Source organism: Musca domestica, unplaced genomic scaffold, assembly GCF_030504385.1.
Source record: "Musca domestica strain aabys unplaced genomic scaffold, Musca_domestica.polishedcontigs.V.1.1 19, whole genome shotgun sequence".
Taxonomy (NCBI): Eukaryota; Metazoa; Arthropoda; class Insecta; order Diptera; family Muscidae; genus Musca; species Musca domestica.
In genome coordinates, this window is record NW_026712245.1 from 10,756,358 (window position 1) to 10,770,724 (window position 14,367).

Sequence of the window (14,367 nt, forward strand, 5' to 3'; positions counted from 1 at the left end):
TGTACAAAAAGGTACAACATTGTCATTGTGAAAGCAGATACAGGGTGAGATAAAAAAACTACGACAAAGTTGAACGCCATATTTTGTGGCCAACCCAAGGTTCACATTGTCTGCTGACCTCTTTGGCAAGTAAACTCGATCATTTTGTTTGTTTACAAACTGCTGGACAACGAATGTTTTGTCATCGAAGAGAACCAAATACGGCACTTCACCACTTCCGGCCAAGCGAAAGAACTCTTTAGCTCTTTTGTGTCTATTTTCCTTCTGTTTCAGTGTAAGTTCTTGCTCCAATCCAATCCTTATCCCATTAATCTATCCAATCACAACAAAATAGTCCATTGTAATATAGATTATACAACCTGCATATGATAAATCGAAATAGTTTATTGATGCCTCGCTTTCATCGATCCTATTTCACAATCAAACTGTTCAATAACAGCAATTCTCAAAAGCACACGTTTGACCAAATGTCCCCGTTCTTCGATTTCCTTGGCTGGTGATAGTAAAACAATGAAGCGTAAATTGAATACCTGAAGACATTATCAATTAATGTTTTCCGATCATAAATTGCCATAAAATGAATTATGAATTTTTGGGCAAATAAACAACAAAGACAAACTCGAATGGATTTCAACGACAAGACAACAACAACAACAACATTGCCAACGACAATAACAACAACAATTAAACCATAATTCCAATGATGTTGTTGATGATAGACTTGGTTGGTGGTGAGGTGTCATAAAATTTCTTGTCGAAACTAATCTAAGGAAGAATCAAAGTACACAGCCATTAACACCACCACCACCGGCACCACCATCGAAATGCTTGGAAAACAGAAGTAAATCCCCTCTTGCCGGAATGCAGGTTGGGCAGAGGTGTGAGAGTACGTGCGTGAATTCTGTTGAGGTGTTTGGGGCAAGCAGCAGTAGATAAAAATAAACTAAATATTTCTTAACTCAATTGTCTTTTATGACCGCGATAAGCTAACTTTTTTTGGGGAAGAAAAGGCAAGTCACAAATAATTCAAAATTATTGATGAGCAAAGATTAGAAGTCAATAAAAGCAAAATAAAATACGAAAATATTTGAAAGGGGTAGAAACAAAACAAACAAATGTTCCTCATGTTGTTCGGGCGGGGGCAACATGTGCGTGGTCAAGCGATATGGAAATATGCAAACGATGTCGGGGGAAAACCCGCATAACTCGTAATGTGGTGGTCAGCATACGCCATTATGTGACTCCTTTTTTAGCTCTCTTCTTGTGATAAGATTGTAAATCAAAACACCAACAACTTCAACTCCCAACTTCATCTTTTCTATTCTCAGAAAAAAATAAAAAAAACCGCACAAAACACTGAAATGACCACACACTGCTGATTGCAATTTACAGTTTACGATACCTCCGGTGTGGGCATGGACATGGCTTTGTGCATGTGTGTGTGTGCCTTCATATTATAAATATTTTCTTATCGTTAGACCGACCACTAATGAATACGCATTTAGCCAGCCAATACATCGGATATAGGAGAGGAATTTCGCCTCTAAATTTGTGGCATAGCATCTAAGAATAAAACGAGAAAAATCCCCAGAGCTAAGGTTTCTTATCACTGAACAGCTTCTGTTGCCTGCTGCTGCCTCCTTTCAATTGATGGAGAATGTCTTGTCGCCTTAATCGCGGTTTTGAATTTTCTAAAATGAAACATGTGGCTATTTGTTACGTGCGGACATGTATTAGGATGGTGCGCATTGGTATATTTTACTATTATTTTCTTTGCAGTCTTTGACTACTACTTTGATGACAATTTTAGAACAAAAATTGCTACTTCGTTGGGATAATATAGCGGAGATTTTTTTACTACCATACAAAAAGTTGTGACTAAACTCTAAATGCCATATTTGAACAACATTGTTTTATGAATTGGAGCCCGTGGGCCTTTGGAATCAAAATAACAAATTAAAGGCAAATCCAATATAAAATACCGCTAAGAACTTGAAAAAATCTAACATTGGAAAATATAGTCAATACCATCGAAATAACTGAAATCTGGGGGTAAATTATAAGTAAGTATTGGAAATTGTGACCCTTCCATATCTTATGTATGTGTGAAATTTGAAGAGAGTTTGATGCTTATTTCGCTTTCTTTCAGCGTCGGATCTCTGTCATCTTTATAACGGATCTTGAGTTGATGCAAATATTGAGATGTGTCAAGTCTGAATGGAATCTGATGTTAATTTTGCGTTTTATGAGCATCATGAATATTCAAAATTTTGTCCCTTTGTGGGGGAGGTACCAGAAGAAATGAACCGATATATCCCATCTTCACACCAGACCTAGGGTTAACAAAAATATTGTGTTGTTTGTAACTTGAAGACAATCGGAAAATTACATCACAAATTATAAGAGTTTTAATTATTCCAAATGTTGACTCTTTGTGGTGAAAGTACTGGAGAGAGTTGACGGATATTGTCCATTTTCGCACATGACTTAGCACTGATGCAACAAAATCAGTTTATCCATTCTCTTTCTGTGCAGTAAATTATTTTCTCTAAATGGTGACATTTTGTGGGGGAGGTACCGGAAGGAGTGGAGCGATATTGCCCATCTCCGAACTCGATCTAAGTTCGACAATAATACTACGATGTACCAAGTTTGGATCAAGTCGTATACCCCCTTCGAGAGTTATCGTGCGCACGAGCCAGTTAGACAGACAGACGGGCATCGCTAGATCGACTCCAAATGTCCTAAACGAATTTGGTCCAATGAGACCTAGGGTCGAAAAGCGCTATTTCGATGAGGCACGTAATAGCCTGAGGCTGAGTTTATAATTAGTACGATTTACTACTTTCTTATAGTTCGCATTTTCAAACCACCTTCACCTTCAAAGAAATCTCCATATCTTTCAGAATTTCAGCTCTGTAATTTCCCCCGTCACCATATTTAGTACTATTTCGTGTTACGAATATCCAAAACCAGCTCCTTCTCTGAATCACAGACACCAACAGTGACGTCCATATTAAATTTCAGGATTCCAGCTATATCCCTACAACTGAGACCAAATTTAGTACTATTTAGGAGTTTTTGTGCACTTGTAGAACACATTACCAATGTAGGCCTCAATATCAAATTTCAGGATATCAGCTCTATTCCTTCACCCAATACCAAATATAGTACCATTCAGTAATTTTCGTACAGTTATAGTACACATTTACAGAATCACCCGTATATATCAAACTTACTTTCCTTGCTTCTCATACAAAATTCCAAGTATGTTCGCAGAATACCAAATGGAACCATTTTAGAATTTTCCGTAACCTTAAAATCGGATTTCCAAACACCTAGCCTTATTACACACCTACGTACCAAGACTTGCCCTCGTGCAAAATTTTAAGATTTTATATTCAGCTGTTTCGTCTGGGTGTTGATTCTCGATTAGTTGTTTACCTAGACATATAGTACAGGGTGAGATGAAAACCACAACTTTAGACTGCTGTCATTTCTAAGCCACTCGTCCGACAGCTGTTAGAATTATTCCAGTGTCAGCTCTCTATATTTTTTGCAAGCGTACACAAGCATTTTGGTGAGAATTTTCCAGAAAAAAAGTTATTCGTAATAGTAAAGAAGATATTTGATCGAAACCCGCGTCGCAGTGGCCGAAAAATGTGAGTGGCTCGTGATCTGAACATATCACAATATTCCATTCGGCAAATATTGAAAAATGAGCTCGGGGTAAAGCCATTGAAATTCCAAAAAGTGCAAGAACCTACACCGCAGCAGAAAGAAAATAGATTCAAAAGATCTAAGGAGTTGCTTCGCTTGGCCGAAAGTGTTGATCTGCCGAATTTGGTTTTCTCCGTCTCCTATGAGAAAGCATTCGTTGTCCAGCAGTTTGTAAACGAACAAAATGATCGTGATTACTTGCCAAAGAGGTCAGCTGAAAATGTGCACCTTCTGTTGGCCACTAGAACTCTTCTACTTCGCTCGTATTAATCGACCGTGGCATTAGAATAAATGCCGTACATTATCGCTAAAATATTCTGGAGGGTGTATAAAAGCCTAGGGCACATTTTGGCCGCAGACCTTGGACATTCCAACAGGACTCAACACGCGCCACCCAAGAATGGTTACAAAATGAGGTTCCTCGCTTCATTTCCAGGGCACAATTTCCATTTCCAATCCGTTGGATTATTGTGTCTGAAGTATTTGGAAATCAAGTTTGGCACTAAAAAATACCAAAGTGTGGATCAACTCAAGCAAGCGCTTCGTCTGGAATGGGCCAAAATACCGCAGAGCAACATTCGAGCGCGTGCGACAGGTTCATTGGCGTTTGAAGGCCATAATTCGTGCCAAAGTTGACCAATTCGGACAAATCTAAACTTATTCTAAAATTTGATGCTACTTCCGACATTTTGACTTATTACAAACCCGTTTTTAACCATTTTTTAAAGAGGAGCCTTTGGTTTAATTTGGGACGGAAAGTCATTTTCGGTTACTTTGCGAAGTAAACTTCTAAAATAACGTCACACGTGTATTCTATTTTTACCTTTACGTTCATAACCTGCTGACCTGTTTATCCCCTGCTGATAAATCCTGATATTCTTCATAAACTCTGGATCGCATATTTTAACAGCATAGAAGTGTTTTGTTTCCTCTAGAGGCAGAAACCATAACACCTACAACCAAGATTTCCATCTTCACAAACTTCACATCGATCCACCCCAATACATCACAACGAACAGAAGCCCTGCACTTACATGTGTTTTGCAATTTCAATGTCGTCCTCGACATATTTACACATGTACAAGTTAACTGTGATTAGCATGATATCTAAACGTATCAGTGTAGTCAGTCAGGCATCCCAGGCATTGTTATTATGATTGTTGTTGTTGTTTGTGTTGCTTTTTGTTGTCCACTACAATTCTATTCTGCGAAAAGAGGGCTGTACGAAGGAATGGGTGAGTGGGTGTTTGTAGGAATCACTAAACGTTTCATGCGCAGTTGAAAAATAGACGGAGAAACTTCGTAATAGTGGCAAGTGACTGCTGACTGATTGTCGCATCGTTTCGTCTTATTTCACTTTAGAGGACCAGCCAGCGATATCGAAATGAAGCGTTTTGTTGATTTCGAATATGGTTTTAAGGTTATGACATTGTTAGGTTTCGGTATCTAAGTGCCTGGTATTGAGCAAGGGACTTCCTTTCCGTGTATTGTATTTGTATTGGAGATAAAATTCACAACGCCTATCATCTTCTTATAGAAGTATTTATAATTTGGTTTGTATTAATTGTTGTTGTTGTAGTTATTGTGTAGAGCTGTTGTTGTATGTACGCCTTCATTGTATTTATTTATTTTGACTAACTTTGTAGGAATTTCACAATAAATATTCTGAAACTGATAAAAACACCACGCTAATGTCGTCGTGATCACCAGCCCACGCCACAGCACATGGTGGTTTCCTTTCCGTTTCCCTTTTAGCTGATGCTGCCAAATGGGATGAGATGACGATATCGCCATGACTCGACTTTTGTATATCTCCGTTTCGCATTTAGTTGAAGGTCGTCCACTTTATGAATAAGACAAAATGGAATTTGTTTTTCATTATCTTATTCATGGAATTCATGTGTTATTGTCCTCCATATACTTTTCACAGCATAACATATATTAAATTTCATGGCAAAGAGGAATATTGTATTATAATTTAATTTTTTTTATTAACAATAAGATTTTTTCCAAAACTTTTCATTGCCCAGCTCGTTCAAACGTTATCTTGTGGTTTCTTGAAGTTTGTTACTAATTAGACCACCAACCCAGTATTTCAATATATAGTAGTTATGGAAGAAATTAGTTAAGCTTAGACTTTCCCTCCAATTATACCCTGGAAAAACCTGAGAGCTGTATAAGCCGAATAACATATTAAAAGCTACTGTCAAGGAATTATTCTGTATTAGCAGCAAGAAAAAATAATAGATTTTTTTTTTGAAAATGCCAAAGCAAAGAAAAGAAGTTGTGTTTTGATTTGGCAAACATTGATTAGGAAGCCTATTAATGGGAACTGTAAGTTGTTGCAGGGTATTTTTTTAAAAATTGTCATGAAATTTCACTCCGATTTAGCAATGTACATTTGCGTGTAGTCAGTTCGTGAAAATCATTGTAGCTTCCAAACAGATTGAAGTGCGTAGAAAAAATGTTGGTCCCTAGATATTGCCCTAGATGGCGGTAATGAAAATGGGCCTTATAGTCTCAAGTTGTTGCAGAGCTTCTATTTAAAGGTACTGCCTGATTTTCAAGAGAATCAGATTAATTTGAAAATTCTAGTTCCCGATAGAAAAAAATCTCTTTCATAAAAATACTTCAATATGGGTCCAATATTTGGTACAATCATATATATCATATAGAGGTATCGTTCTATTTAAAGTATTTTAAAGTTTCAGATGTGTTTTTAACCAAATTAGCAAGGATACAAGCATTCCTGACTTAATGTACCGGTATTTTTGGTTGGCTTTCGGAATTTCAAAAGATTAAACCAAATGTTTGAAATCAGGAATTTTTGAAATCAGAAAATTCGTCCAAGGAAAAAAATGCGATATCTGTAACTGTTTCGTCAGAAGCCCCTTTTAGCAGATTCGGCCAACTTTGGACTTACCCACTTTTTAAACTAAAATTACTGTAACTTATTATTTTTGAATCGTATTACGTAAACCAAAGTATAAATTTGGCTATATACGTTTTCTTGCGTTGGATGGTGTCAAACGTTTTGTCGAACTAAAGTTTTTGAGTGATTTTATACGCTCCACCATACTATAGAGGTTATATTAAGTTACTCATCGCATTTGTTAATCCCCGAGATCATATAGGGTGAAAAAAAATTATTCTTGATCAACATAAAATCGATTTAGCCTTCTCCTTCTGGGGAAATCTGTCCAGATTCCGAATGGAATGAAGTATGTTGATAATAATTCTATTCCAATATATTTTAAGTCCGAAGAGTTTTGAAGGTAAATGTTGGATATAACCCAGAGAAGAAATCTCAAGCCCCGACCGATGGCCGGCTATTAAAAATGATTTATATCACTAATATCTTTGGAACTATATGAGATATCGGCACATTTAGCACCATTTTGAAAAGGCAAGAGCGTAGGCTGTAATGTAGTATGCAAAAATTTTTAGAAAGTTGAGGTACAAAAATATCAATTTTTTATTGCTCCGGAAACGGATCAGACAACCCCATTATATAAGCGCTTGTTGAATAGATATTTCCATAAGCATTCAAATTACACCCATTTTTTACATATCAGTTTTGTAGAACCGGATTCAATTTTGTATCCGATCTTTCGGGTCGAAAAACCGGGAAAAAGTTACTTTGCCGTAATCAGGATAAAAATGCCTTCCCTGCAATGGGTTTTATTTCTGCAAAAGAATCGTTCATAATTATTATATTTGCGATTTTTTTTGGACACAATCCCTATTCCATTATAGCGATCTTGAAAGAAAAGAAAACAGGCATAATCCCCAAAATTGTAATAGGGATTATGTCGCCATATAAAAAAAACTCCCTATTTTCGGTACTTCTTATAGTTTTAGCCAAAAAGTGGGTATTTGATATTCACGCAGGTCACCATTTTCTCTGGCAGAAAATTATATATGCAGGCCCACGTTTTCATAATGCTTACACATAACTGTAACTCTCAATATCAGCTATGTTAATGGCATATGTCACATTTTCAGTGGAGTTGATTGAAATTTGGTATCTAAAATTCGTAATGACATTTGATGGTTTTAACTCATTTTCTATCTAATTTTTTTAATATTTTTAATTATTTCCCAAAAATATGAAAATACCACAAATCATTAGAAAAATAACAATTATGAAAATTGTTATTTTTCTAATGATGTGTGTTATTTTTTTTTTTGGAAATTTTCCATTGTAGTGAGCCGATTTGCTTTTAGATGAAACCAAGGTAAGCTTTTTGAGGGTAATTTTTAATAATCTTTGTTTTAGGATTTTCGATATTTTCTTTAAGCAAATAGGCAACATTCATACCCGAAATGTGCCGATACATACCAAACTTTATTCACATATATGCATTTTCTAGTTTAGTTTCAATACAACTTCGCTTAGTGTCCGCTTTTTACCCGAATAATTTTTGAAAAGCATTGGTAAGATATTTTCATTTTATGAGAATATTGACCCTTTGGGGGAAGGTACCAGAAATTGGGGAAGGTATCAGAAGGAGGGAAGGTACCAGAAGTGGGGTAAGGTACAGAAGATACATAACCTGTGTTGTTAAAAAATATTGGAATATGTGAAATTTGTAGACAATTTGACTCTTATTTCACTTTCATAAAAGTTATAACTATAGAAAATTACTATGAAAGAAGTGAGGACCGAAATTGTACCTCATTATAATATGTGGACTATGAAGCCCCATAAATGTATTAGACATCTATGATATCAAAAATGAGGGTTTTTTTACTACGATATAAAATATCGGTATAAGTTAGAATATTCAGTTGCAAGGACGAACATATCTGATATGAAAGGACAGCCAGAAAGATGTTACAACATTGCACTGATATTTGGTGTTGAAGACTTACAAGGGACGTACTTCGATAAGTGGAATTGAATTGAGTCCTATGCAAATTTTTTCTAGATTTTATAGGTTTTTTATCTAAATTATTGAAAGGGATAAGGGATAAACATTTAAATAATTCCTTTCACTTACCTTGACTAAATTTTCTCGCTTGAGCCTTAGACCTCATAATTTGTTCCAGCAAAGAAGACATAAACATTTGGGCAGATGTAATCCCGCTTGAGCATAACACGTCTTCTCTTTTCTGGTATCTATTTATGTATTCACTTAATTTTAATTCAGCTTAGATCACAAACGATTTGTTTTTGGTCGTTTTATTTTCGATGTTTATTTCAAATCACTTTAAATCAAAACTGAACAACAAAAATGTGGGTCAATTAATTGCAACTTTTTTTCCAGATGAACTTTGTGGATGTTTTTTTTTTTTTCTTTTTCAACAATATCCTCGACAAACAAATATACACACAAGTACGGCAGACACATAGGTACACACACACATATATATACAAATTTTCTTATATGTATACAACACACTCTACGTTGAACCCTTGATGTGGTGAACAACAGGTTCATAATATTCTCATCCTCCGGCTTTTTTTTTTTCTTGCTTCTTTTTGTTGCACACTTTTATTTGCCGAGTTCATAGAAGCTTTGGATGTTTTTTTTTTTTTTGCGAAAAACGGAACTGAACAGAGGAACATTCACCTTGAATTTTCATATACCGGGTATTTTGGTTTTGTGGTAATTTCTGTTTTGGCAAAATCGTTTGTCGTTCGCCATGGAAGAAGAAAGGCACAACGTGGTTACTCAGGTATTGGTTTGGAAAACTTAAAGTACGTTTGAAACACACGGACATTTACAAAACACATGTTTTTTTAGAAAAAACCAAGGAAGCGTTTTTGTGGCTGTTGGAGAATTTGAGGTATCCCACAATAGTTTTTTTTTTGCTCCGTTGTGGCCCAAAGAGGGGCTAGCTAGTCCTGTGCTTTTCGAAGGGTCCTGGTTCTGTGCATCTAGCCAAGCCGTTAGCCAGCCAGGGGTCGTTGTTTGTTTACTTAGCGTTGTGGATTCCCTTTTTTCTGCTTTGAACTGAGCCATTCAGCATGAATAGCTGTTTTCGTTGAAACTCTTTAGACGCGACTGACGAGACATTTCCTTGGTGGCTTTTACAAAAAGCTGGCCTCCTCCGCTGTTCTCCACTGGTGTGGTTGTTGTTATTGTTGTTGTTCCAAAAGTCTAAGTAGTGTGTTAGGGCTTTGCACCGTTGCTCCGTTCTAGGTTGTTGGTGTTGCCGCCGTTGTTTCTCATTTACAACAAATCCAGGTGGAAACCAGAAAGCGCCACAATGGCAACAATCACAACCGTCAGTCAGTCAGTGCTACAACTACAACAACGCCAACAATTTGTAGTCAGTAGTAATAGGCCTCTTTTCTATGCAGAGACTAGAACACAACGCCAACTTCAAGTCTCTGTTGTTGTTGTTGTTGTGGATGGGGGATATTCATTCAGAATAAGGACAATGGCAGAAGTAACTATTGTTGTGGCACACGTTCGGTCGGTCGGTGAGTCGGCTGGCTGACTGATTCTCTTTAGTTATGATAGTTTTTCTTTTCACTGGCTGGATTGGATAGATGACTGGCTGGCTGGTTGACGGACTGACTGACCTCGCACCTCATAAGTTGACTCTTTTTGACTCGGAGAAGTATGACGACGTTGGCGTTATGCAAATCAAGTCACGCAAGCACATTAACACAGAGATACTGGCACAACCACCATCACCACTTCTGACACAACCACCACCACCACCACTGATACCATTACAAGCACCTGATCCTTGCTCACCATAACACCCCGGCTGGTCAAGTGCTTAACTTCATCAAAAAATACGAGAATGAAATTCCCGAGGTGTTGCAATTTCAATGTGACACTGTTGCTTCTTCGTTGGCCGTTTTCAGACGATATGCCATAATCCGCACTCCAAACGCTCGTAAAAATGTCGCCTCAATTATTAAAATCTCCACACTGATGTGTGAATGATGGCGATCTGTTTTACTGCGACTGACTAGAAAGCAAATAATTCAGATATACTTTTCGACGAGGTTGCTCCCATTTCGAAACGCTGATGGTATTGGTGGGGTTGCTTAGCTGGGCTACATTGTTTTTGTTGTTGCACAGCTTTGTATCTGTATTTTTTGTTCGTTCGGATACACTTTTTGTGTTGTGTTTCAGTATTAGAAATGATTACTGGACTCCTCATCCGGCAGAATGGTTCTTTGCTTTTGCTTTTGTGTGGCTCTGCTCTCTATTTATGGTTTGGGGGATACGACTGTATTCTTTATTTATTTGTGAATTGTGGCAAAGTTTCTCTAACGGTTATGACAGCTAACGGCGACAACGATGTCTTATCATCGCCGTTTATGACCAGCCCACTGTGCACATGCATTGGCCGAGCAGTGGCATTGGCAACGACACATACTTGCTCAGCAGCACTCACACAAGAACTTCTCTTCCGACCTAATTTTCATTCTCAGTTAAAAAGGCGATCTATAATTGGGTGTCTCATCAGCAAGTTCTCGATACCTATATATTTGTTCGATTATCTGCCATTATTTGTTGTTAAATTTGTGTTAAATTAATGTGTTGAACATTTTGTGGATCATTAAGTTTGTTGGGTGGTAGAACGGGAAGAAAAAGGAACAAAAATATTTATGCGTTCATAAACTTTGAAACAGTAGGCAACGAAGGACAAATTTTGTATTTCTGGAATTTTATACAAAAAATGGGCGATCCATTGGCGTATCCAGTGGATCTGGAAATTCGACTCATAAATAGATAAAACAAACTGCAACGAAGTCAAACGTCATGATTTTTACATTTTTTAATTTTATTGAATGAAAGCGAAAACTGTCGGAAATAGCATCAAATTTCAGAATAAATTCTGATTTGTTCGAATTGGTTAACTTTGGCATGAATTATGGCCTGCAAAAGGCCAATGAAACCGTCACACGCTGCCCGAATGTTTCTCTGCGGAATTTTGGCCCATTCCCGGCGAAGCGCTTGCTTGAGGTGATCTGCACTTTGGTATTTCTTAGTGCCAATCTTGCTTTCCAAAATACTCCAGACACAGTAGTCCAACGGATAGGTATCCGGAGCGAGGAACCTTATTTTGTAACCATTCTTGGATGGCGCGTCCTAAGTGCGATGGTGCTGAGTCCTGTTGGATTGTCCAAGGTCTGGGGCCAAAATGTTTGCGTGCCCAAGGCTTTAATACAACCTCCAGAATATTTCGCGATAATATTCGGCATTTATTCTGATGCCACGGTCGATTAATACAAACGGAGAGCGACCATTGGCTGTTATGATGGCCCACACCACCACCATGGTCGGCGCTTGGGTTCTGGTGGCCAACCGAAGGTGCATATTTTCAGCTGACCTCCTTGGCAAGTAAAAACGATCATTTTGTTTGTTTTGAATAGAGAGCGGTCGTTCTGGAAATGCGTTCATTAGGTGTACAAAAAGTACTAAATGGTGCTATCTATGGAGTATAGTGTGGGAAAAAAACAGGAATTATAAATTTGGATATTAAGAACACTGTGACTGAGAAGCGTTTAAATAAGAAGGCTAACTTGGAAATGCGTGCTATAACATAAGCGAAAGGTACTAAATGATACTAAATTTGGTGTAGATTGTGGGAAAAGGTCATCGTACTGATAATCAAATTTTGTTAAAGAATCTCTATAATAGCCCTGCTTGTATTACAAAAAAAAAAAAACTAAAAAGAACAAGAATTGACAATTCTTCGAAAAAATACTCCACCACTGGTCCTGATAGTCCTTCGAACACAAATCTTAAAAAATAAGGAAAGTCTATTTTAAAAATATACGACTACAGCCCTGATAGTTCCTTTTACAAATTCTTAAAAAAATCACGATTAAAAATGTATTAGTCCTTTAAATCCACGATTAACGATCTATTAGTCCTTTGACTTAATTGTTTAAACATCCACGATTAAAGAACTATTAGTTATTTGAATTAATTCTTAAAAAATCCCCGAATAAATATATATTAGATCTTCGAAAAAATTATTTAAAACAACTCCGATAGTCATCTTGTTAGTCCATTAAAGAAATTCTGTAAAAAATCCACAAATATAGCCCTGAACGTCCTTCGTCAAAATTCTGTAAAAAAATCTACAAATATAGCCATCAACGTCCTTCATCGAAATTTTTTTAAAAAATCTACAAATAAACGTCCTTCGTCAAAATTCTGTAAAAAAATCTACAAATATAGCCATCAACGTCCTTCATCGAAATTTTTTTAAAAAATCTACAAATATAGCCCTGAACGTCCTTTGTCGAAATTCCGTAAAAAAACTGCAAATATAGCCCTGAACGTCCTTCGTCAAAATTCTGTAAAAAATCTGCAAATATAGCCATCAACGCCCTTCATCGAAATTTTGTAAAAAAAATCTACAAATATAGCTTTGAACGTTATTCGTCGATATTCCGTAAAAAATCTACAAATATAGCCATCATCGTCCTTCATCGAAATTTTGTAAAAAAAATCTACAAATATAGCCCTGAACGTCCTTTGTCGAAATTCTGTAAAAAATCTACAAATATAGTCATGAACGTCCTTCATCGAAATTCTGTTAAAAATCTACAAATATAGCCATGAACGTCCTTCAACGAAATTCTGTAAAAAATCTACAAATATAGCCGCGAACGTCCTTCGTCGAAATTCTTTAAAAAGAAATCCACGAATATCCTTTAAGGATATTCTTAAAAAAATCCACAAATAGTCTTGATAGTCCTGTGAAGAAATTCTTTAAAAATCCAAGATAATAGTCTTGATAGTCCTTCGAAGAAATTCTTTTATAATACTCGATATGTCTTGTTAGCTTTTTTTAATCTTTAAAACTCCACGATTATAGCATTGATTACCCGGATGTTATTATTTAACAACTACTCCAATACAACAGCCGTGACAGCCCTCAGAATAATCTTTTATAAAAATTCACATTTGAAAGTCCATACAAAATGTATTTACAGAATTTTTTTTTAGAAAATTTAAGAAAATAGATCTTGTCTACTAAAAGTCAACAAAGAAGTTTTGAGCTCTGTTTTTGGAACATTTGTGTTGAATTAATGTTAAATTACATCATACTCGTATTTTTTATGTTGTCCTCTGCTGGAATTTTAAATTTAAAAAAATGTTGCCATTGACCATTCACTTCTCCATTGATATTCCTACTCTGCAGATATGCCATCAAAAATGTTTATAACATATGGTCTACTCCTTCTATTTTAACCCGCTGTGATTTAATTGATATTGATTTATATAACATTCTCTATGAGGTCAAGTTGGAATTGAGATTAAAAAAAAGAATTTTTTATTCAATTGTTTTAACTTAATATTTTTGATTCACTGTTTCGATGTCTCATCCACCTAAACAGGAACATTCTGTTTGTAGGAGCTATTAAATATTTTTATAGATTTGCAAATATTGAAATATTCTATCATGTGATAGACTACAGTGTCTGGGCACTGGCCCAATACCATTCTTCGAATCGAGTCGATTCATTCATTCATTACTTAGCGCCTCCATTGTTCCACAAAGAAAAAAATAAATATTACGACGATTCGAAAATTTCCTTTGGTCTTCATATCCACATTATTTATGAGCAAATGTGTGTGTTCTGCTCTTGGAGGGGTATGGATAATATACTTATGTTTTTGTTGTTGTTTCTACTATTTGTTTATTTGTTCAGTGCAT

General features: G+C 36.2%; 1 protein-coding gene across 1 annotated transcript in view; it reads right to left on the bottom strand.

The window, feature by feature from the left end:
- Positions 1–10,866, bottom strand: part of LOC101890702 (transcription factor hamlet) — a 75,199-nt gene extending 64,333 nt beyond the window's left edge. The window contains exon 1 of the mRNA XM_020035483.2: positions 8,724–10,866. Within this exon, the coding sequence (XP_019891042.2) occupies positions 8,724–8,790 (67 nt within the window). The 5' untranslated portion in view covers positions 8,791–10,866. The remainder of the gene's footprint in view (positions 1–8,723) is intronic.
- Between the last annotated feature and the right edge of the window lie 3,501 nt (positions 10,867–14,367).